General features: G+C 44.7%; 1 protein-coding gene across 4 annotated transcripts in view; it reads right to left on the reverse strand.

Moving 5' to 3' along the window:
• Positions 1-356: 356 nt before the first annotated feature.
• zbtb49 (zinc finger and BTB domain containing 49) overlaps positions 357-24,960 on the reverse strand; it is a 43,260-nt gene continuing 18,656 nt past the window's right edge. For all 4 annotated transcript variants that reach the window (XM_033019372.1, XM_033019356.1, XM_033019377.1 and 1 more), the window contains 5 exons: positions 22,036-22,082; positions 12,149-12,222; positions 9,396-9,478; positions 4,669-4,830; positions 357-1,452 (listed from right to left, as the gene is read on the reverse strand). In XM_033019372.1, the coding sequence (XP_032875263.1) occupies positions 770-1,452; positions 4,669-4,830; positions 9,396-9,478; positions 12,149-12,222; positions 22,036-22,082 (1,049 nt within the window). In that variant the 3' untranslated portion in view covers positions 357-769. The remainder of the gene's footprint in view (positions 1,453-4,668; positions 4,831-9,395; positions 9,479-12,148; positions 12,223-22,035; positions 22,083-24,960) is intronic.

Here is a 24,960-nt window from a genome sequence, read left to right on the forward strand (position 1 = left end):
TATTCTGCAACTATGTCCCCTAGTTCTAGTATTGGTGAATATGTTTAGTTTGTGACTTTATTTGAAGCCAAAATAATATGTGAATGCTTCATTGAGCATAATTCCGACTGGTAACTACGCACTTCGTCCGAGCACATTATCGCACGTGTCATGCAAGCCGTCTTAAATGACCACCTAAACAGTCATTTGGCAACCTAAAAAGTTGCCTAGGTTGCCCGGCTGGAAACAGGAAAAAAAGTTAAGTGAGAGCCCTGATTAGGAATGTTTACCATGTCCACGTCCCATGAGAGAAATACAAACAAAATAAAATTTCTGCTACCAACTGGATGCTTCGCCAATAAAATTCTATACAATCATTTCTCCACCAAATATTTTGTTCATTATTTATTTCAGACTGAACAGATGACACAAAGGATAAGTGTCGAGGTTTTGAAGGGAGCTGGTGTTTTTGATTCAGAAGGGAAGACCAGTCAATGATTTTTTTTAAACTGCTCTGAATTTCCAGCTGCAAAGTGCCGAGATACTTTCATCAATTAATTTATTGCCTACATTGGGACACTTTTGATTCGAGGACAAAATCACCCATCTCGACATAATGTAACCATCAATTAGCATTCAGTCCCACTGATCAGATTTCATTAAATATCTACGATTACATTTATTAAAATTTATAAAAATACATTTCTTCTTGAGCCATCAATCACAGCAAAAATAAAATCAAAGTGCTTTTAAATTGCCGCTTAGTTTGCAGGACTAAAGCATATGACTGTCATTGATCCAAATCATTATCATTTTGTAAAGTCTTCATAGCTAAACCCCACAGCGTCAGGCTAGAGAGGAAAGGTCCTTCATTAGCTCGATATGAAACGCTGGGTGTGTGATTTCCGAAGGGCACATTGATATGAATGTCCAAGCTAGTAAGTGATGATCGCACAGTCGAGGAGTTTTGGGAAGAGTCTTCAGTCCGTGGATTACTGTCAACAGCGTCTGCATTGGGCTGTTGGGGAACTGGAGGCTTGTGTGTTTTGGCAGAGCCTAAGACCATCTTATTCTGATGGTCATCCACTTGCTGCACAAGCGAATTGTATTCAGAATGAGAACTTTCATGCGCGGGTGCTGACTGGTCTGGCGCTCCAATAGAAGGCTCTTCTTGGTCATCTCGAAGCTTATCTAAAGGAGATACAGGCAACAAGTCAACTTGCATAACCTGGCTGAGCGGCTCGGAGTTTGGAGATCTTTGCTCTGCAGCCTGTTGATAACTTTCATCGGGGCTATCAGTTTCCTCGTTTCTTACTTCATGGTCTCCATTGTATCTGCAGTGCATTCGTTTGTGTCGGTGTAGAACGGCAGAGCGGGTGAAGCATTTACCACACGTCTCACAGTTGTATGGCCTCTCGCCAGTATGTGTTCGGACATGGCGACGCAAGTCGCCAGAACCGGCAAACCGTTTCCCTGCAAGATAAAATAAAAATAACTTAACATATTACATTATTCAGCTTCCCATGACTTTGCTTTTCATATGTTTCTAAGAAACCTCCTTCCACAACTGAGATCAGTTTAGCTGTGGTGTTCATTGAAGGAGCAATAATAAATAAGGAAATAGTGCTGCTCGTATTTTATGAAAAGGTCAACTACAGGCAAATAGGACCAGCTAAGAGGGCAGCATGGTAGCGCAGTGGTAGAGTTACTGCCTTAAAGCGCCAGTGACCCAGGTTACATCCTGAGCATGAGAGCTGTCTGTACGGAGTTTGTACGTTCTTCCCGTGACCTGCGTGGGTTTTCTCCAGGTGCTACCGGCTTCCTCCCACACTCCAAAGACGTACAGATTTGTACGTTAATTGGCTTTTGTAAAATTGGAAATTGTCCCTGTAAGATAATGGTAAGTGTGCAGGCATCGCTGGTTGGCGCGAACTGGGTGGGCCGAAGGGCCTGTTTCCACGTTGTATCTCTAAACTAAACTAAACTAGACAGGCATCTTGGTTGCCATGGACAAGTTGAGCTGAAGAACCCTTTTCCACACTATATGGCCATGTGTCTGCCAGCATCTCAAGACAGCACGCCAATGACTCGTTTCACTGTCAGCTCACAATATTCAGCATCACAATTTTATTGGCACTTGATCTGTGGAAGTATTCAGAACCACCAGGAATCATCCACGAACTCCATGGTATACCCACCATAGAGGCTTGAGCAACCAGTGAGCCAATAAACATTTACGGCAAAAATAAACCCATTAAGCATCCTTCAACAGCTCTATAACTCTAAGGAGAGATATGGGTCAAATGCAGATAAATGGGACCAGCCCAGAATGGTTGGCATGGACACGCTGGGCCGAAGGGCCTGTCTCCATACTGGACAACTCTGTCTCAAAAGAATTGTTGCAACTATTCAACCCATCAAATGCATGCTGGAGCTCGATCTGAACCTCCCAATCTCCCAGTTCTTCCATGCAATTATTTTACCTCAAGTGCATGTCCATGTCCTCTTGAAAATTATTCAGTTTTCATCGGCCTTCCAGACAGTGAATTCCTCAACATAATCCCACTCCACAGTAATAAACATTTTCTGCCATTCACTTGAAATCATTGTTCCTGGTCCTTAGACCCTCTATTATTGAGAACAGTTTTGCCCCGTTTGGCCCATCTTAACCAGCCCCGCTCTTCTTTGGCCTTATGAAATCTCCTGTCATTCTTGTTACCAAAGTGAACAACCAAAGCAAAGTGACTTGGGAATGTTGGTTTAGGATTCCCCAAAAATTAATCTACAAGTCGAATCGGGGTAATAAAGAAAGCAAACACAATGCCAGCATTTATTTCAAGATGGCTTGTATACAAAATCAGGGATGTAATGCTGAGGCTCTATAAGGTGCTGGCGAGGCCGCATTTGGAATATTGTGAGCAATTTTGGGCACCATATCTGAGGAAGGATGTGCTGGCTCTGGAGAGGGTCCAGAGCAGGTTTACAAGAATGATCCCAGGAATGAGTGGGTTTGATGAGAGTTTGTCGGCACTGGGCCTGAACTCACTGGAGTCTAGAAGAATGAGGGGGGACCTCATTGAAACATACAGAATAGTGAAAGGTTTGGAGAGAGAGGATGTGGACAGGATGTTTCCACTCGTGGGAGATTCTAGGACTGGAGGTCATAGCCTCAGAATAAAAGGACGTTCCTTTAGGAAGGAGATGAGAAGGAATTTCTTTAGTCAGAGGGTGGTGAATCTGTGGAATTCTTTGCCACTGAAGGCTGCGGGAGCCAAATCAATGGATATTTTTAAACCAGCGATAGATAGATTCTTGATTAGTCCGGGTGTCAGAAGCTATGAGGATAAGGCAGGAGAATGGAGTTAAGGGCCTGTCCCACTTTCACGACCTCTGCCGAGTTTGGCCTTGACTCATACTCGCAGCATGGTCGTCACGAATTCATAGGAGGTCGTTGCAGGCAGTGATGCTAGTCGTATGTACTCGTGGCATCAAGTAGGTTGGGGCGTTTTTCTGTAGGAGAGAGTGTACTGACTGTGTGGGCAGAACTTTGGAAGTGATTGCCCACAGTCTAAAAAGCCGCTGTGTCCTCCCTGTCCCTGGATAGCAGGGGGGCGATCAAACAGCACAATACCCCCCTCCCCTCCAACTCCAGAGGATCCGCTCCCCGATGGGGCCGCTACAAAGATCATAGAGGAGCTCCTCTATGATCGTTGGCCGCTACAGCGACAAGTGGCAGTTCGCCCACAGCCCGAGCTGCGCCCCCTCAACCGCCACCCCAAGACAAGACGTACCTTGCACACCATCACTTCTGCCCCTACGTGTTCCTCGGAGTTGGAGCGGGGCTGGGCTGGAGTTGCTGCTGCTGTAGGTACTCTGGGATCTCCGTGCTTGCAGTGGGCCTGGGGGTCGTGGGCGCGTGGGAGCTGTGACCTACGGACCTACCTCCTTGGAGCTAGCCAGCTTCGGATCGTGGAGAGCTGCGGGGGCGAGCTGCTGCGACCCGACTCCGGTGGATGGTGCACCGGGAGCTCGCGGGTCTCCGGTGGGAGACGTGCTATGCGGGGGCACCGGCAGCGGCGACTTCTCCCGCCCGAATTACGGGGTTGAGAGCAAACATCATAGAGGTTTGGAGAGTGACCTGAGGGGGGGCCTTACACGCCCTGGCGCGGCTGTAAATTGCCGGCGGACTTGCTAGCGCCCGCCGGGGGCTCCAACATCAGACCGGGGCAGGGCCCTACATCTCCCGCGTGGCTTTGAGTGGCCGCCTCCCCGATGGGCCCCTACGACGCCCGAGCTGCGCCCCGTCATCCGCAACCCAGGTTCCTCTGTAGTTGAGTGGGGCTGGGCTGGGCTGCTGTTGGCTGTGGGTCTCTGGGATCTCCGTGCTTGCGGTGGCCTGGTGGTCGGTGTCCATTGTCCTGACACGGTCCTGCTGCAATCGCCGCGTGAAGACAGTGCAAAGCCCCCGCGCCGTGCATGGGCGGGGAGCTGGAGAGGGGGTATGATGAAAAATGTCCACGAGTAAAAAAGGTCGTGAATTAGGTCGTGAAAGTGGGACAGGCCCTTTAGGAGGGAGAGATAAATCGGCCATGATTGAATGGCGGAGTAGACTTGATGGGCTGAATGGCCTAATTCTGCTCCTATTACTTATGACCTTATGAGCATCTCCAATGTTATCAGTGAACCCACCGCATGTTAAGCAATTGTACGGTCGCTCTCCTGTGTGGCGGATTCTATGCTTGACAAGCTTCCTCTGCATGTTAAATGATTTTCCACACTGATCGCAAGTGAATAATTTATCAGCACTGTGCGTCTTCTTGTGTTCCTTTAAATTGCTGAAGTTACTGAAACCTAAACAAAAAAACAAGTCAGAACAATGATATAGCCATCCAATTAGCATATATGGCGTAGTTTCATAGTAATATCGCAACAGTGCTGCTGCTTGCATTCCAAGGCAACCCATAGGGCAGCCGGGGCGGATCGGCGACGGCTGGGACACGGCAAGCATTGCCGGATCGCCGCGGACCGTCGCCGATGGACGACAGCCCGCCACGGACCAAGAATAGCTTTTTTATTAAAAACTAAAAATATACATTTATTCATTTACAATACTATTGACAATACGAAATAATTTAAAACAAACCCATCACCATAAAACGAATAGAACAAATATTCTTAAATAACTATCCCACAATCCTTATTTTTGTTTTACCAAAAATAATTTAAATCAATTATTTACAAAAATGATATGTACAATACAAAACAATACACTCCACCAGAATAAAAGTAAAACAAATATTCTTAAATACTGAATATTAAATAACAATTTCACCATCCTTAAGATATATTCAACCCCCTTGCGGTGTCCAGTGGTCTCGGAAATCCACCAGGGTGCCCGTGGACTGTGCGTAGTCCCTCTCTAAAGCCACCTGGGCGCGGACGTAAGCCTGGCTAAGGGGCAGACAGCCGGCAGCCGGCTCGGGCAGAGCCCTCTTCCACCTGGTGCCGTGACTCACGGATGGCCAGCTTGGCCAGGTCCAGGAGTAAGAATAGCTTGTCGGCGGCAGACAATAGACAATAGGTGCAGGAGTAGGCCATTCGGCCCTTCGAGTCAACACCGGCATTCACTATGATCATGGCTGATAATACAATCAGTACCCCGTTACGGCCTTCTCCCCATATCCCCTGACTCCGCTATCTTTAAGCGCTCTATCTAACTCTCTCTTGAAAGCATCCAGAGAATTGGCCTTCACTGCCTCCGAGGCAGAGAATTCCACAGACTCACAACACTCTGGGTGAAAAAGTTTTCCTCATCTCCGTTCTAAATGGCCAACCCCATATTCTTAAACTGTGGTCCCTGGTTCTCCCCCAACATCGGGAAAATGTTTCCTGCCTCTAGCGTGTCCAATCTCTCTCCCCCTCTCTCTCCTCCTCTCACTCCCCCCTCGGGGGTTGGGGTCCGATGGCGGTGCATCGCGGTCAGTGACTAGAGAAGGGGAGAGAGAGAAGGGGGGGAGAGATAGAGGTGGGAGAGAGAGAGAAGAGGGGAGAGAGAGAGAAAGGAGAGAGAGAGAAGGGAGAGAGAGGGGGGAAAGAGAGAAGAGGGGAGAGAGAAGGGGGAGACGGGAGCGTGGGGGTCCGTTTCCCACACAAGCCATAGGTGACTGGGCAATCTGAACCCAAGCACCAAGTTGTAAGCGGTGAATGTGCGCATCCTTCGGGACAGCCCCAATCTCCCACGGCCACCCTCCGTGGGCTGTGGGTCGGGTGGAGCGGAGGTGTGGGACAATGTTCATCCCTCCACAGTGATGTGATGGACGCGGGGGTCTGGACCAATCGCTGACAAGTCCCGCACCCCGGCAACGTCATGTCCGTTATTTGACTTTTCTGTTGAGCGGCATTCGATTCGTTGGCTTGTAGGCGACGCCGCCTTTCGGGTAGGTGGCGTTTCGTCAGAGCGGCCATTCGATGAGTTTGTTTTTAGGCGACGCAGCCTTTCGGTTCGTTGATTTTTAGGTTAGTTTGCATTTACGCGTCCCACCCTTTCGGTTAGTTGCCGTTTCGTCTTCGTTTCCATTCGGTAATTTGGCGTCCACTTCTTTGCTTCGGCTTCTCGTCCGTCGGCGCCACGTCCGGGTACTGTGCTGACAGTGTTGTGTGTACCTGAATCCATGGTCTATGTTACAAGCGTCAGATTGACCTTCCCGAATGTGAACTCGCAGAAAGCGGAACTCAGAACCTGCGCTGACCAGCTAGCAAGACTGATCGCAGACACCTGTCAACTCTCCATACTCCAATCTGAGAGCCCCATGTACTTTAAGAAGACCACTCTCATCCCATTGCCAAAACAAAACAAGGAAGAGGGCTGTAATGTCCACAGCCGATGGCTCTGCACTGCACCAACATGAAGTGTTTCAGGCCCCGTCTAATGGTGCACTGCAACTCCAACCTCTCAGGTAGCCTTGATCCACTGCACTTCTCTTCTTGATGCAACAGGTCCTCAGCAGGCACCATCTCCCTGACCTACGCTCATCTCTGGAACGTCCAGATAACACCATAACTCCAACCAAACTCATCTCCGAATTCCTGGACCGAGAACGTAGCATGCCCTACTGCAACTGGATCCTATACTTCCTACCAATAGACTGCAATCAAAAAGGATAGGTGAAAGATCATACATAATTCTCTATGCATTCTTTATAATTCCCAATGGAAAACCCATGGAATTAAAACGGTGGGAGACCTTTACCAAAAAGGCATTTTTCTCTCATTTCAGGAACTACAGCAGAAATACGAGTTGCACGCTAATAATTTTTTTAGATATCTGCAACTCAGAGACTATGTAAAACTACACACGCAAGACTATAGATTTCTAGATTTAGGGGTCCAGAAACCCTTGATGAATGTTTGAATAGACATCCCAATACAAATAAATTAATATCTTATATTTATAATATCCTCTTAGATACTGAGGTTCCGTCTTCAGAATCATACAGACGAGCATGGGAGGACGAGTTGGCCCAACCCATAATAAAAGACACATGAGATGAAAGCTTACAATATATAAATCACTGTTCGTTAAATGCTAGACACTCCTTGATACAATTCAAAATACTATTTAGACTGCATTATTCAAAGGCAAAAGTAAATAGGATTTTTCCAAATATTTCCCCTGTCTGTGATAGGTGTCAATTTCAAGAAGCCAACAACGCATACCTTTGTAACTTGTATAAAAATCCAAGATTTTGGGGAGGACATTTTTTTAATTATTTCTGAAGTTATCAATATCCAACTGAACCCAGAGCCAAAATTAATAATATTAGGATTAGCAGAACATAACACAAACTTTACGATGAGTCAGAGACAATTTCTTGATTACAGTCTAATAACTGCGAAAAAATTAATACTAAAATTTTGGAAAAAAACAGCAGCCCCCACAATTAAAATGTGGATTATGGAAATGACTGAGACCTTGCATTTGGAAAAAATAAGATTTGTCTTAATTGACAGGCCAGAGTTTTTTGTTAGAATATGGTCTCCATTTATTGAATTTTTTTAAAAGTGAATTGGTTTAACACAAAATCAGGGTTGAAACCTGAGTTTGGGATTGGATGAATAGTTATACTCAACATTTCCTGGATCTATCTCCATAATCTTGTTAGTGGTAGTTTCCTTTTTTTCTCTATTACTTTCTCATCTTTTTCTCCCTTTATCTTTATTATTTAAAAAAGAAAAAAAAATGAGTCTATGTAAGAAATCTGTAATTAAATTGGCGCTTTGTATACATGCTTCTAATAAAAATATTACAAAAAAATAATAATAATTCTCTATGCCATTGCCTAACAAAGTAGAGTATAACATCTTCCTATGCTCACAACAGTGTGGCCAAATTCGGCTCTAACTTCATTTACAAGTTTGCAGATGACACCATTATAGTTGCCAGATATCAGACAAAGAAAGGAAAAGAGTGCAGGAAAGTGATCAAGAGCTTAGTGGCATGTCTTAGCTGTTAGACAACAACCTTTCCCCTCGACATCAGCAAAACCAACAAACTGGTCATCAACTTCAGGAGGCAGGTGGAATGCATGCCCTATTCTGTATCATTGGTGCTGAGTGGCGATGGGTGAAAGCTTCAAGTTCCAAGGTGTAAATATCACCAACAATTTTATGCTGGTCCATCCACATTGATGCTATGGCCAAGAAAGCACGGTAATGCCTCCATTTCCTCAGAAGACTTATGAACTTCGGCGTAACTCCAATTACTTACCAATTTCCACTGATGCAGCCTGGAAACATTCTATTGAATGCATCACAACTTGGTATAGCCACTGCTCTAACCAGGAACTCAAGGAGTTGTAGTGAGTCCATCACATAAAAGAGTCTCCTCTCCCAACGCCCTACTGCACCCCCCACCACCTTTGATGCGTCTACACAGCAAATTGGTAAGCAACTAACATAAGCAAGGACCACTCACACCTGGTCTTTATCGCTTCTTCCCTTTTTTGCCAGGCACATTCTTTGAAACATGTAGCACCAGATTCAAGAACGGCTTCTTCCCCACTGTCACCAAACTCTTGAACGGACCTCTCATGTGCTAATAATGAAATCCCGATCTTCCAATCTACCTCGTTGTGGCTCTTGCACATTTTAATCTGCACTTTCTCTGTAGTTATAATACTACACTCTGTTTATTTGCTCTTTTGCACTACCTGTTGGAGTCAAGTATGGTATATGTCTGAATAGTACGCAAGACCATGTTTTTTACAGTCTCTTGGTATACATGACAATAATAACAACTCAGTACCAATACCAATTGTATGGAAGGCAGCTGACTGGTAAGTCGAAAAGGGAAAACTATGTCTAATTTTGTATAAAAGGACCAGAATCAATACAAATTAAATTATTCAAACACCAACCTCGACCACAAACGTCACATAAGTGGGGCTTCTGGCCTGTGTGAATAACAATATGGCGTTGCACATCACCTGAGGCAGCAAACCTGTAAAAGGACAAGGGTTTAGCAATAAAGAGTAATTCTGCTTATTTAAAAATTGAAGTTCAACTTTTAATTTTCTACACTCTCTTATGCAGGAGGTTAACTTCCTTCCTAAAAAACATGCAAAAGTTCAACTCCCTGCTTCTTGCAAATATATAGCATAGAAACATAGAAACATAGAAAATAGGTGCAGGAGTAGGCCATTCGGCCCTTCGAGCCTGCACCGCCATTCAATATGATCATGGCTGATCATCCAACTCAGTATCCTGTACCTGCCTTCTCTCCATACCCCCTGATCCCTTTAGCCACAAGGGCCACATCTAACTCCCTCTTAAATATAGCCAATGAACTGGCCTCAACTACCTTCTGCGGGAGAGAATTCCAGAGATTCACCACTCTCTGTGTGAAAAATGTTTTCCTCATCTCGGTCCTAAAAGATTTCCCCCTTATCCTTAAACTGTGACCCCTTGTTCTGGACTTCCCCAACATCGGGAACAATCTTCCTGCATCTAGCCTGTCCAACCCCTTAAGCATGGCCAACTATTCAAAAAAAGACAAAAGGTGCTGGAGTAACTCAGCAGGTCATGCAGAATACGGATAGGTGACATTTTGGATGGGGTCCCTTCTTCAGACTACCTTTCAACCCACCATCTATCCTTCGTTGCCAATATCATTCTCGGACATTTCTGCCATCATCAACGTAATCCCACCACCAGTCACATCTTCCCACCCACACTCCTTTCTGCCTTCTGCAAAGACCGTTCCATCCGCAACTCCTCAGTTCACTCATCCCTTCCCACCCAAACCAGCTCCTCTCAATCTGTACTTTACCCTGCAACCGCAGGAGATGCAACAACTGTCCCTATACCATCTCCCTCACATTCATCCAGGGACCCCATCAATCCATCCAGGTGAGACAGAGGTGCACATGTACGTCCTCTAAACTCATCAGCTGTATTTGGTGTCTCTGAAGTACCCTCCTTTACATCGGCAAGACCACGCATAAGCTCAGTGACCATTTCGCCGAAGACTTGAGCTCGGTCTGCCAAGGCGTGCTGGGTCTCCTTGTTGTTAACCATTTTAATTCCTCTACCCATACTGATCGTTCTGTCCTGGGTCTTCTCCGTTGCTAGAGTGGCAGATTGCCATATGCAAATTGGAGGAACCGCACCTCGTATTCCACGTGGGTAGCTTAAAACCTAACGGTATGAACATTGAATTTTCCAATTTAAGGTAACTAACCTACAAACAATCCCTTTATTTATTTATTATTTTTTCCAATCTCTTCTCTGTGCCCCAACTGGACTTGCAATCTTCCCCTGCCCTTCTGTCTGAAGAAGGGTTTCGGCCCGAAACGTCGCCTATTTCCTTCGCTCCATAGATGCTGCTGCACCCACTGAGTTTCCCCAGCAATTTTGTGTACCTATATCCTTCCTCTGGCTTCATCATTCACACCTCTTCTACTCTTATCTCATACCATTTGTCTTTTCATCTCTGGCCTTTGTTCAACCATCTGCCTATCATAACCCTCTCACCTGTATCCAACTCTCAATCGGCAGGCTTTGTCCTGCCCTCCCACCCCCCCCTTCAGCTTTCTTTCCTCCACCACACTGAGTCCGAAGAAGGGCCCCAACCCAAAACCTCACCACCCATGTTCTCCAGAGATGCTGACTGACCGCAGAGTTACTCCAGCACTTTTTGTTTTTGTAAACTGGCATCTGCAGTTGCTTGCAGCATAATGATTATGTTTTCCTTTGAATAGTTACCCCATTATTGAAACATAGAAACATAGAAAATAGGTGCAGGAGGAGGCCATTCGGCCCTTCAAGCCAGCACCGCCATTCATTATGATCATGGCTGATCATCCCAAATCAATAACCCGTGCCTGCCTTCTCCCCATATCCCTTGATTCCACTATTCCCTAGAGCTCTATCTAACTCTTAAATACATCCAGTGATTTGGCCTCCACTGCCCTCTGTGGCAGGGAATTCCGCAAATTCACAACTCTCTGGGTGAAAAAGTTTTTTCTCACATCAGTCTTAAATGGTCTCCCCTTTATTCTAAGACTGTGGCCCCTGGTTCTGGACTCGCCCAACATTGGGAACATTTTTCCTGCATCTAGCTTGTCCAGTCCTTTTATAATTTTATATGTTTCTATAAGATCTCATTTCTACTTACAGGATAGAAATATAGCACAATACTTTAAAATTCATTCTTCAAACAAAAGATATTCCGGTCACGTTCCCTTTGCCTCGGACTCTCTTTTTATATTGCGATAATGATCTTTCTAAATATTGGGATCCGACATACACCAAATAAGGCAGTACACCGTTGCATGTTAGTTTATTTTGGTTTAGTTTAGTTTAGAGATACAGCGCGGAAACAGGTACTTCGGCCCACCGGGTCCGTGCCAACCAGCGATCCCCGCACATTAACACTATCCTACACCCCCTTGGGACAATTCTACATTTACAGCGAGCCAATTAACCTACAAACCTATATGTCTTTGGGGTGTGGGAGGAAACCAGAGCCACCGGAGAAAACCCACATAGGTCACAAGGAGAACGTACAAACACCGTACAGGCAATCACCCGTAAACCCGTAATCATAAACAGTTGCTATGAAATAAATAATTAGCAACAGTCCAGTATAAAAATTGGTTGTTACCATCACCTTTTACCACAGATTTCACAAATGTATGGCTTTTCACCAGAATGTCGTCGTAAATGAGTTTGCAGATTTCCTGCCTGGTTAAAACAAAAATTAAATTTTAAGCCTATGTATCTTTAACAAACAGTCCAAAGAAGTTTATAATTTTAAACAGATGACATCTCAACTTTGTCTGTTCACCGTCATGCTTTACTACATCACTTAAAATAGAACACCCTGTCTGAGAGTGGATGATATATGACATTCGCTATCATTGGAGGTGGTAGAATCAAGTGTAATCACTATGTTTAAGGGGCATTTCAATAGGCAAAGCATAAACCTTAAAGACCGCAAGAAATTGCAGCAAATTATGGACGCAGCCCAGACCAAACACTAACCAACCTCCCTCCAATTGACTCAATTTATACCTCACGATGCCTCGGCAAGGCCAGCAGCATAATCAAGGACCAGTCTCACCCTGGACACTCTCCCATCAAGCAAAAGGTATAGAAGTGTGAAAACGCACACCTCCAGATTCAGGGACAGTTTCTTCCCAGTTGTTATCAGGCAACTGAATCATCCTATCACAACCAGAGATCAGTGCTGAACTGCTTGCTACCTCTTTGGTGACCCTCGAGCAATATCCTTGAACGGACTTTGCTGGCTTTACCTTGTAATTATTCGTTATTCCCTTATCATGTATCTATACATTGTAAATAGATCGATTGTAATCATTTATTGTCTTTCTGCTGGGAGTGGTACACAAAAGATTTTCAGTGTACCTCAGTACACGTGACTATAAACTGAACTGAACTGAAAGGATACTGACCTCACGTAGTAAAATGGGAATAGTATAGATGGACAAAATACAGCAGTTGGCATTGTTGTGGGCCCGAACTGTAGATCATTCACTATATTACTGATCTGATCCATGCCCGGTTTTACTATATTGCTGACCCGATCCATGATCCATGCCGGGTTTTCAATAGACAATAGACAATAGGTGCAGGAGTAGGCCATATGGCCCTTTGAGCCAGCACCACTATTCAATGTGATCATGGCTGATCATCCACAATCAGTACCCCGTTCCTGCCTTCTGCCCATATCCCTTGACTCCGCAATCTTTAAGAGCTCTATCTAACTCTTTCTTGAAAGCAACCAAAGAACCAGCCTCCACAGCCCTCTGAGGCAGAGAATTCCACAGACTCACAACTCTTTGTGTGAAAAAGTATTTCCTCATCTCCGTTCTAAATGGCTTTCCCATTATTCTTAAACTGTGGTCCCTGGTTCTGGACTCCCCCAACATTGGGAACATGTTTCCTGCCTCTAGCGTGTCCAAACCCTTAATAATCTTATATGTTTCAATAAGATTCCCTCTCATCCTTCTAAATTCCAGAGTATGCAAGCCCAGTCGCTCCATTCTATCAACATATGACAGTCTCACCATGCCGGGAATTAACCTTGTGAACCTATGCTGCACTCCCTCAATAGCAAGAATGTCCTTCCTCAAATTTGGAGACCAAAACTTTCACAATGCCATCTTGTGGTATGCGGTTAGCTGGGCAAGGCAGTCAGTTCTAATAAGGGTGTAAAACTACGCGGAGACTTTCGTGTAGTCTCTGACTTCTAGATGGATATTAAATAACTTTATATGACGTTAAACGACTTGTTGTTTCACTATTTCATACATGGTGTCAGAAGTGTTCTTTTGGAAAGACATCGGCTGATATTTTACAGAGTTTATTCGCGACTCAGATATGGCCGAAGCATTTCAAAAACCGAACCCACTTGTTTTCGACAGTAACATCGGAGAGCGGTGGCGCATCTTCGAAGAATGATGTTTTCATCGCAGCCGCTCACTATGATAAACCACCTCCTTTTTCTATGCTGTACAACTCCATGACGAATAAAAAGGCAATAATGTTTTAAGGTGCTTTTGATGCTCTCCCAGGACAATTGACCTGATCTAGCCCACATCAAATGCAATTTACTGCAATAACCTCGCTGCCCAGCAAAGGTATTTTGCAGCAGCATACAAAAGTACCAGAAATACAGTTCCCTTATAGCAGAGATCAGCCACCAATTAAACTACGTAACAGCTATTATTCCGCACCGAATACATTTACATATGCATTTTTGATTAGTTAAATCTGATAAGTGCCGTCTGCTGTGACCTTCAGGGTGTCTTGTTTTAACTTCCCTGACATGACTCCATACCATTCCAGATGGTTATAACTGGCAATTATAAGTCTGACCAAGCTTACCCCATTCTCTACTCTGTCGACTGTGGTGCAGCGGTAGAGTTGCTGACTTACAGCACCAGAAACCTAGGTTCAATCCTGATTATGAGTGCTGTCTGTACAGAGTATGTACGTTCGCCCCGTGACCTACGTGGGTTTTCTCCTGGTGCTCCGGTTTCCTCCCACACTCCAAAGACATACAGGTTTGCAGGCTAATTGGCTTTGGTCAAAATTGTAAATTGTCCCTAATGTGTGTCGGATAGTGTTGGTGTACGGGGATCGCTGGTTCAGCAGTTGGGCCGAAGGTCTTGTTTTCACACTGTATCTTTAAACTGAATTAAATAAAATTTCCACCTAACAGCAAACTCTGCCGAATTCCATAGCTTGACACAAATCCTCAGACAGCCCCATTTTAAGCCTCTTACAACTGGCAAAGTCTTTAAAAGGGTTATGTGTTTGAAGGAAATGCAGATGCTGGTTTAAACCGAAGATAGCCACAAAATGCTGGACAGGCAGCATCTCTGGAGAGAAGGAATGGGTGACGTTTCGGGTGGAGACCCTTCTTCAGATGACGTCAGGGGGAGGGAAATACTTAGATAAGGAAGTGTAAGGTGTGAAAACAGGGCAAAGGGAATGGAGATCAAGGAAAATGTAGAATAGATCATTGTTAGCCGGGAGAAGGTAACAACAAAGCAAACAGAGATAAAATGTATTTAGAGACAGTCAGACTGATCGGAGAACTGGGAAGGGGGAGGGATGGACAGAGAGGGAAAGCAAGTGTTACTTGAAGTTAGAGAAGTCAATGTTCATACTGCCGGGGTATAAGTTGCCCAATCATACCACTGGGGTATGAACATTGACTAGGGATTTGATTAGGGAGCTTAAGGTAAAGGAACCACTCGCAGGTATTGACCATCTATATTACTAAATCTCTGTTCTTGACCGCTTTTGGCCTTCTGTGCTGCAATTTCCGAGAGAACGCCGCCACCTACGGCCATAATTTTTGGCCACCTCGCTCAGAGCCCTCCTCCGCCGCATGTGTACCGAGGATTTTTCCCATCGATGAAAAATGACAGATATATTAATGATTTTACAAAATTCCCCATTCTCTCTGCTGCCCCTGCTGGAGGGAGGGGGAGGGACTATAAAACCAGGAAGTGGTGTGCCTCAATCAGTCTCTGCAGGCGGTGTGCCTCAATCAGTCTCTGCAAGTGGTGTGCCTCAATCAGAGCTCTGAATAACACTGAACAAATGTCTCCACAGCTGTGAGTACCCATAATGTGGTTTGAAAATGAAAATATGGTTAGTTTGAGGGAAAAAAGGTTGTTTGGGTTGAAGTAAAAAGGCACCCTCTCTCTCTCCCCTCCTCTCTCTCTCTCCCCTCCTCTCTCTCTCTCCCTCCTCCTCTCTCTCTCTCCCTCCTCTCTCTCCCCTCCTCCTCTCTCTTCCCCCTCCTCTCTCTCCCCCCTCCTCTCTCTCTCCCCTCCTCTCTCTCTCCCCTCCTCTCTCTCTCCTTCTCTCTCTCTCTCCCCACCCCTCTCTCTTCCTATCCCTCTCTCTTTCTCTCTCTCTCTCCCCCCGTCTCTCTCCCTTTCTCTCCGCTCCTCTCCCTCTCCCCCTCTCCCCATCACCCCTCTTTCCTCTCCCCCCCTCCTCTCTCCCTCCTCTCCTCCCTCCTCTCCTTCTCCCCCCCTCTCCCCCTCCTCTCCTTCCCCCCCCTCTCTCCCCCCCTCTCTCCTCCCCCCTCTCTCCCCCCCCCTCCCTCTCCTCCCCCCCACCCCCCCCCCCTCTCTCTCTCTCCCCTCTTTTTCTCCCTCTCCTCCCCTCCATCCCCTCCCCCACCGTCCCTCCCCTAAACCCCCCTCCCCTCAGTGTGGAAACAGGCCCTTTGGCCCAATTTGTCCACACCGGCCAACATTTCCCAGCTACACTAGTTCCACCTGCCCGTTTGGCCTATATCCTTCCAAACCTGTCTTATCTGTGTATCTGTCTAAACGTTGGGATAGTCCCTGCCTCAACTATCTCCTCTGGAAGCTTGTTTCATACCCCTATCACTCTTTGTGTGAAAGTTACCCCTCAGATTCTTATTAAATCTTTTCCCCCCTTTACCTTAAACCTAGGTCCTCTAGTCCTTGATTCACCTACTTTAGGCAAGAGATTCTGTGCATTTACGCCATCTATTTCTCGCAGGATTTTATACGCATCTAAAAGATCACCCCTCATCCTCCTGCGCTCCAAGGAATAGTCCCAGCCTACTCAATCTCTCCCTATAGCTCAAACCCTCTAATCCTGGGGATATCCTCGTAAATCTTCTCTGTACCATTTCTAGCTTGACAACATCTTTCCTATAACATGGTGCCCAGAACTGAACACAATACTCTAAATAGGGCCTCATCAACATCTTATACAACTGCAACATGATCTCCCAACTTCTATACATTAGAATCAGGGACGGTTCCAAGTGATTGGGAAATTGTAAATATTACTCCTCTGCTCAAGAAGGGAGCAAGGCTGTAGATTGGAAATTATAGGCCTGTTAGCCTGACGAGTGGTTGGTAAGATTTTAGAGTTCATTATAAAAGATGAGGTTTCTGGGTACTTAGAAGCACACGATAAAATAGGCCGAAGTCAGCAAGGGTTTGTGAAAGGGAAATTTTGCCTGACGAACCTGTTTGAATTCTTTGAGGAAGTAAATAGCAGGATAGGCAAAAGAGGGATATGATGGATGTGGTTTGATGGGATATGAGGGATATGGTGGATGTGGTTTACCTGGATTTTCAGAAGGGTTTTAATAAGATGCCACACATGAGGCGGCTAAAGAAGATGAGAGCCCATGGTGTCAGAGGGAAGATATTAGCATGGATGTCAGGTTGGCTGGATGGCAGAAGGCAAAGAGTGGCAATAAAGGAGGCTTTTACTGGGTGGATGAGGAGGAATTTCTTTAGTTAGAGGGTGGTGAATCTGGGGAATTATTTGCCACAGACGGTTGTGGAGGCCAAGTCAATGGATATTTTTAAGGTAGAGATAGAGGGATTCTTGATTAGGAAGTGTGTCCGGGGTTGTGGGGAGGAGGCAAGAGAATGGGGTTGAGAGGGAAAGATAGATCAGCCATGATTAGAATGGGGGAGTAGACTTGAAGTTTAATAGATGAATAGTCGCAACAATTCTCTTCATAATTAATGCCCTGAAGGCAGAAACCATCGGCAATGAACATGAATGTGAGTAAAACATCCAGCCATCATTAACAGGATTCAGATTCATTGTTGCCTCAGAATAATACCATATCCCATCCTATGCATTCACCATTATAAAGAACAATGTCTATTCTAAGTACTGGGAACTACTTCCAAAACATTTCCTAGTTGTTTCCAGGGTAATCGGGAGGTTTGTCCACACTGCTGTTAGTAATTATGAAGTGATGTGATAGGTCTCTAATATTTTTCAAGGTTTGCCTCTCCAGACATGGATAGTAATGCAAGACATATTCCACTAACTAGTTGGAAATTGGAGCCCGTGGTACAAAATACAGATGCTTTTTAAGAACTGGTCTCGTCTTGATTATTGTATGGTACATCTGGAGCTATTGAGGTTTTGGGCCCAAGTCAATAGGACTGATTTTGGTTAAAAAAATTCAAGAACAATAAAGTGGGGAAGATCTAAATAATTCTCTCCAAAGTTTCCAGAAGACCAAATTGTTGTCTGCCATAAAATGGAAATATCTTTACAAATTTGGAAATAGGGTTTACTCCTCCCTAAAGGGCCTTTCCCACTTGGGCGTCCTAATCCGCAGGTTCTGCCAAGTTTGCCCTCGACTCATACTCGCAGCATGGTCGACACAAGGTCGTAGGTCTTCATAACTCTCCTTCATGCTCGAGAGTAGTCTCCGCGTACTCGAGGCCTCAGCTAGGTCGCGGCGTTTTTTCAATATGTTAAAAAATGCCCGCGAGTAAAAAAAGGTCGCCATGGAAAAAAAAAATCGATACTTTTTTTACTCGTAGGTTTAGTCGTAGTAGATCGTAGTAGGTTGGCATGTTAGTTGTAGGTAATCGAGGGTAGTCGAACGTAGTCGTAGATGGTCTTCATCATAGTCGAAGGGAGGTCGTCTTCACTCTCCACTATTCGGTGTCCAGTTTTCCCGAAGTTAGTCGTAGCTAGTCGTAGCTAGTCGAAGCTGGTCTTTAACATAGTCGAAGTAGATCTTCTACATAGTCGAAGGAGGTCTCCAACATGTCATTTTTTCAAACTCTTCTAAACTCTCCAATTAGGTCACCCAAGTGGGACAGGCCCTTAACCGTTCAGTGAAAGAAAAGTGGAAGTTTCAGTTATCCTTTGGTGGTTTTCAGGACATGGATGTTGACTTACTATCCCTCCCCTGAACCATGTTAGAACTCATCCATTTTGCAAAGTGTGAAGTTACATAAATGCCATTATGACCATGTCAAATTTACTTCTCTGAAGAATGCTGGTTGAAATAAATGTGTTTAATAGGTTCATAAGTTATAGGAGCAGAATAAGGCCATTCGGCCCATCACATCTACACCATTCTATCATTACTGATCTATCTTTCCCTCTTAACCCCATTTTCCTGCCTTCTCCCCATAACCCCTGACACCCTTACTAATCAGGAATCTATCAATCTCCGCCTTAAAAATATCCATTGACTTGGCCTCCACAGCCATCTGTGGCAATGAACACTAAAGCTTCACCAATCTCTAACTAAAGAAGTTCCTGCTCATCGGCTTTCTAAAGGTACGTCCTTTTATTGAGGCAGTGGGCTCTGGTACTAAACTCTCCCATTGGAAACATTCTCTCCAAATCCACTCCATCTTGGCCTTCACTATTTGGTACGGTTCAATGAGGCTCCCCTCATCCTTCTAAACTCCATTGAGTACAGGCCCAGTGCCCTCAAATGTTCATCATACGTTAACCCAATCATTCCTGGAATCATTCTCATAAACCTCCTCTGGACCCTCTCCAATGCCAGCACATCGTTCTTTAGATCTAGGGCTCAAAATTGCTCACAATACTCCAAATTCGGTTTGACCAGTGATTTTTACAATACTCCAGTAGTTTCATGATTACCTATGAGACTAATATTTTAAATTAAATTCCATATTCAAGGTGGGCTGAAGGGCCTGCTTCCATGGTGTAAAGACTGAAGCAATCAAGAGAAACACTAGGTCTATACTGGCCTATTTAAGTCACTCCATCCACTTGACCTGATCAATGCCGCTGCGATAATCACATGCAGATGATGTCACCTTAAAGAAAGTAGAAAAACAAGGATGTGGGGTGCACCTCAAAATAGTGATTATTGACAGCTAAACCTATTCGGACAACAGACTCGGGTGGTGAAGTAAATTAGTCTTTGAAATATAGGTTGAAATATAACACAAAGTGCTGGTGTAACTCAGCAGGTCAGGCAGACTTGTTCTTGTAGATACTTAAAACAGCTATGGCTCAACATCTTGACTTAGACAATAGACAATAGGTGCAGGAGTAGGCCATTCAGCCCTTAGAGCCAGCACAACCATTCATTGGTCTTGGCTGATCATCCACAACCAGTACCCCATTCCTGCCTTCTCCCCATATCCCTTGACTCTGCTATCTTTAAGAGCTCTAACTCTCTCTCGAAAGTATCCAGTGAATTGGCCTCCACTGCCTTCTGAGGCAGAGAATCCCACAGACTCACAACTCTCTGGGTGAAATTTTTTTTCCTCATCTCTGTTCTAAATGACCTACCCCTTATTCTTAAATTGTGGTCTCTTGTTCTGGACTCCCCCAATATCGGCAACATGTTTCCTGCCTCTAGCGTGTCCAATCCCTTAATAATCTTATATGTTTCAATAAGATTCCCTCTCATCCTAAATTCCAGTGTATACAAGCCCAGTCGCTCCATTCTATCAACATATGACACACCCGCCATCCAGGGAATTAACCTCATGGTTAGGTTAACTTAGGTTAGTCAAGAAGGAGTACATTTAATAACATCACAGGGAAATAAGTAGTTCCACTCACAAAATTAATTCCAGTGTTTAAGCTCCATTCCAGCCTCGCACTCTTTTTTCTTATCTACACCATTCCCTTTTTTCTCCCATGCTTGCCCAGCCTCCCCTTGCATGCTTCTGTTATATCTGTCTCAATCATTCCTCTGGCAGAGAGTTCCATATTCCCATAGCTCTTTGTAAAAAGGACTTTCATCTGACCATATCCCTCCCCAAGTTACCTACTGCAAATGAATTATGTTGTTAGAATTCCGATGCACTAAGTGTGATAATGAGCAAGGCATCTGCGTCCTTATCGAATACAAATAAATTATGTTGTGGCCCTTTGCTCTAAGCAATAAAATGCCTCATATTCACATCTTGTGTGATTTTTAAAGATGATATTCTACCAAGACCTGCCAGAAATAATTAAGCATGTTTTATAAGACAGAAACATTGTTTTCTTGATACAAGGTTTTCGCCGATACCTTGTTCATTATAGCCCGAGACTTCAACAAGACCAACCTCAAGAGTGTGCTACCAAAATGTTATCGACATATCGTAGTTTAGAGAAGATAGATGTAACAAACTGGAGTAACTCAACAGAACAGGCAGCATTTCTGGAGAGAAGGAATGGGTGACGTTTCGGGTCGAGACCCTTCTTCAGACTAGAGAAACATTGTAGATTAGTTTAGAGATACAGTGCTGAATCAGGCCCTTCAGCCCACCGAGTCCGCACCGACCAACGATCACCACATACTTACACTATCCTACACACACTAGGGACAATTTACATTTATACCTGGCCAATTGACCTACAAACCTGTACATCTTTGGAGTGTGGGAGGCAACCGAAAATCTGAGGAAACCCACACGGTCACGGGGAGAAGGTGCAGACACCAGCCGTAGTCGGGATCAAACCCGGGTCTCTGGCAATGCAAGAGCTGCAATGCAGCAACTCTACCATTGCACCACCGTGCTGCCTGTTCTGTCCACCTGATATCTCAACACCCTTGGACAATGTTACACTACCAAAGGCACCTATGCCCCCTGCCAAGTTTTGGAAAATCTGACAATTACCCTTGGACAATGCTTCATTAACCATTCTGCCCATTTGCTCAACTGATCAAGATCCCGCTGTAACCTTTGATAACCAACTTTGCGATCTACAATACCATCCATTTTAGTGTAATCTGCAAACTTACTGTTAATGCCTTGCACACTCTCATTCAAACCATTGATATAAACCACAAACAGCAATGGGCCAAGCACAAATCCTTGAGGCACACCACTAGTCACATGCCTTTAATCTGAAAAAAAATCTCCCACCATCACCCTCTGCTTCTTTCCATGAAGCCACTTATCCCACACAAAGGGTGGTAGGTATATGGAATGAACTACTGGAGGAGGTAGTTGAGGCAGAAACTATAACAACATTTAAAAGACATTTGGACAGGAGCATGGATAGGAAAGGTTTAGAGAGATATGGGCCAAACACGGGACGCCATGGTCGGCATGGGCAAGCTGGGCCGAAGGGCCTGTTTCAGTGCTGCATGACTCTATAAATCTGAATTTACAACATTCAAATATCACAAGGTAAGGTACAAAACATTTGGAATCAATAAACATCTTTTTTTTTAAAAGCAGAACATGCATTTATTACTTTTTAGCTGCATTTTTATTTTACCTGTGAAAAGTGCTTCCCACAGATGTTGCATTCAAATGGCTTTTCTCCTGTTAAATATAATGAGAAACATTACATCAGTAAGGCAGGCAAAATAACTAACAAAGGGCATTAGTCACATTTCCTTATATACCAGTATGGACTCTGGGAAAGCTTAGCCTTTTTAAATGGATCTCATCTTCAGGAATTAGAGTCATTGGGTCATACAGCCTGGAACAGGCCCTTTGGCCCAATTAGTGACAAAAAGTCTGTTCAGTACTTCATTCGATCGTGTGTCAGACGACTATTGGCTTCTGTCGTCGTCCAACATGTTGACAATTGGTCGCCCGACGTGTCACTTAGTGCATCGTGTCGTCGGTTCCGGGGATCGCCACGAGGAGGCTTCTGTCATGTTCAGTACTGTACTAATCTAATGACATTTGTCCTATTGACACTCCCTGCAGGTAACAGGCAGCCTTATAAAATATATATATTTTGTTTTATGACTTTCTGTGCACAGTAAGGGATTGAGTCTATAAATAATAGTGGTCATATACCTTGCAAATGATATAATGTGATGAATCTCTTGTGGCATTCCCCAGACAAAATAATTTTAAAATATTGAAGAGTGATAATGTATTGATCACCTATTATTTGTATTTTAATATCTTTGCAAATAGTTTTGCAATTCCATGCCTGCGATTAGTGGGTCCCGCAAGGAATGGTGCTGGGACTCTTGGTGTTTAATATATGTGAATGTGAGACAACATCGGCACGTTCGCAGGGCTCATGAACATGAGTGGATTTGTTGTTAGCACAGAGGTAGTCCTCGGCTGCAGAGATATTAATGTGTTGGCGAAATAGGCTGAAAATGTCAAATGGGATTTAATCCAAACGTGAGGTAATGGATATTGGGAGCACAAATGAGGCTAGGACATATATACCACGAATAGTAGGTTTCTCAGGCAGTATTGAGGACCACAGGAACTTTGGATCCCATGTCCGTATATCACTGCAGGTGGCAACACAGGTAAATAATGTAATTAGAAAGGCATATGGGATACTGACACGGTGGTGCAGCGGTAGAGTTGCTGCCTTACAGCGCTTGCAGGGCCGGAGAACCGGGTTCCATCCCGACTACGGGTGCTGTCTGTACGGAGTTTGTACGTTCTCCCCGTGACCGCATGAGTTTTCTCTGAGATCTTCGGTTTCCTCCCACACTCCAAAGACGTACAGGTTTGCAGATTAATTGGCCTGTATATATGTAGAAATTGTTCTAGTGTAAGATACTGCTAAATGTGTGGGTATCGGTGGTAAGTTGACTCGGTGGGGCGAAGGACCTGTTTCCGCGCTGCATCTCTAATTTTAAACGAAACTGGCTTGTATAATTCGGGCATTGAATATTGAAGTATGTTATGCTCCCAATTTATAAAACTTTGGTCAGTCCAGAGATGGAGTTATGCGTGCAGTTCTGTTCACCATGCTACAGGAAGAATGTGATAGTGCTGGGGAAGGTGCCAAAGAGATTCACCGAGATATAGCCTGGGATGGAGCAGTTCAGTAATGAGGACCTACTGGACAATCTAAGACCATATCTAGGGAGTATAACATATTTCAATATTCAATGCCTGACTAATAAAGGCCAGTTTTATTTAGATTAAAGATGCAGGGCGGAAACAGGTCCTTCGGCCCACCAAGTCCGCACCTACCACCGATCCCCACACAATAAATCACTGCTGGTATATCTCTCCCTCCTAACCCCATTCTCCTGCCTTCTCCCCATAACCCTTGACACCGTACTAAGCTAGAACCTAACTATTTCAGCCTTAAAAATATCAATTGACGGCCTCCACGCGTTCTGTGGCAAAGATTTCTACAGATTTACCACCCTCTGACTAAATAAATTCCTCCGCATCACCTTCCAAAAGGAACGTCCTTTAATTCTGAGGCTATGACCTCTGGTCCTAGACTCTCTCACAAGTGGAAACATCCTCGCCACATCCACTCTATCCAGGTCTTTCGCTAGTAAGTTTCAATGAGGTCCCCCTCCCATCCTTCTAAAGTCCAGCCCCGTCAAATGCTGCATCATTTGCTGCACCAACAGAGGTCACACTCGCTGAGAGCAGTCCAACAGTACCGGAAAGGTCCACCTCGGCCGCACGGGAGCCAGGATACTGGCCTGCAAAGTCGGCCTCGGAAGTCAGCTAGGGAGGCGGATCTGCCGGCTCTGGCTGGGCCACAGTTCCAGAGCCCTGGCCACAGGGGGAAAATTCATCCCATCGTTCGGTGCACCGATGAGGTCGAGATCGACCTCCTCATTGACAACGCCCAGAAGATTGTCGGCTGCCCTCTCCTCACCTTGGAGGACCTACACAGTTCCCACTGTCTCAAGAAATCCCAGAACATTATAAAGGACATTTCCCACCCCGGACACTCCCTGTTTGAACTGTTGCCGTCAGGCAGACGGTACAGATCAATGAGGACAAGGACAAACAGACTCAAAAACAGTTTTTATCCCACAGCAATAACTACACTTAATATAGCCACCAAATGAGCGCAGGTGCGCTACATACCAAAGGGATTGTGCAATCGACAGAAGAATGTATGGTTGTGTGTTTATGCTTGGTTTTTTCATGTTATTTATTTTAGTTGTTTATTTCAGATATTTCTCTTTTACGTATCGTTAGCTTTTAGATAATGTGTGAATGGTGCACTGACTGGATGGCATTTTTAATTTCGTTGTACATGTTTACATGTTATAATGACAATAAAGAACCTATACTCATCCCAGCCTAGGTGCCATATATTCAGGGGGACTTCTAGGGGGTTATTTCTAGTGTCTCTCATAATTTTGTCCAGACTAAAGGAGGTGCGGACCACCAAGCTAATTTAATGATGTGAAGTATAAGAAGCACTTCCATTACAAAAGGCAATGACACAGCTTCAAAT

The sequence above is a fragment of the Amblyraja radiata genome, chromosome 1 (assembly GCF_010909765.2).
Source record: "Amblyraja radiata isolate CabotCenter1 chromosome 1, sAmbRad1.1.pri, whole genome shotgun sequence".
NCBI lineage: Eukaryota > Metazoa > Chordata > Chondrichthyes > Rajiformes > Rajidae > Amblyraja > Amblyraja radiata.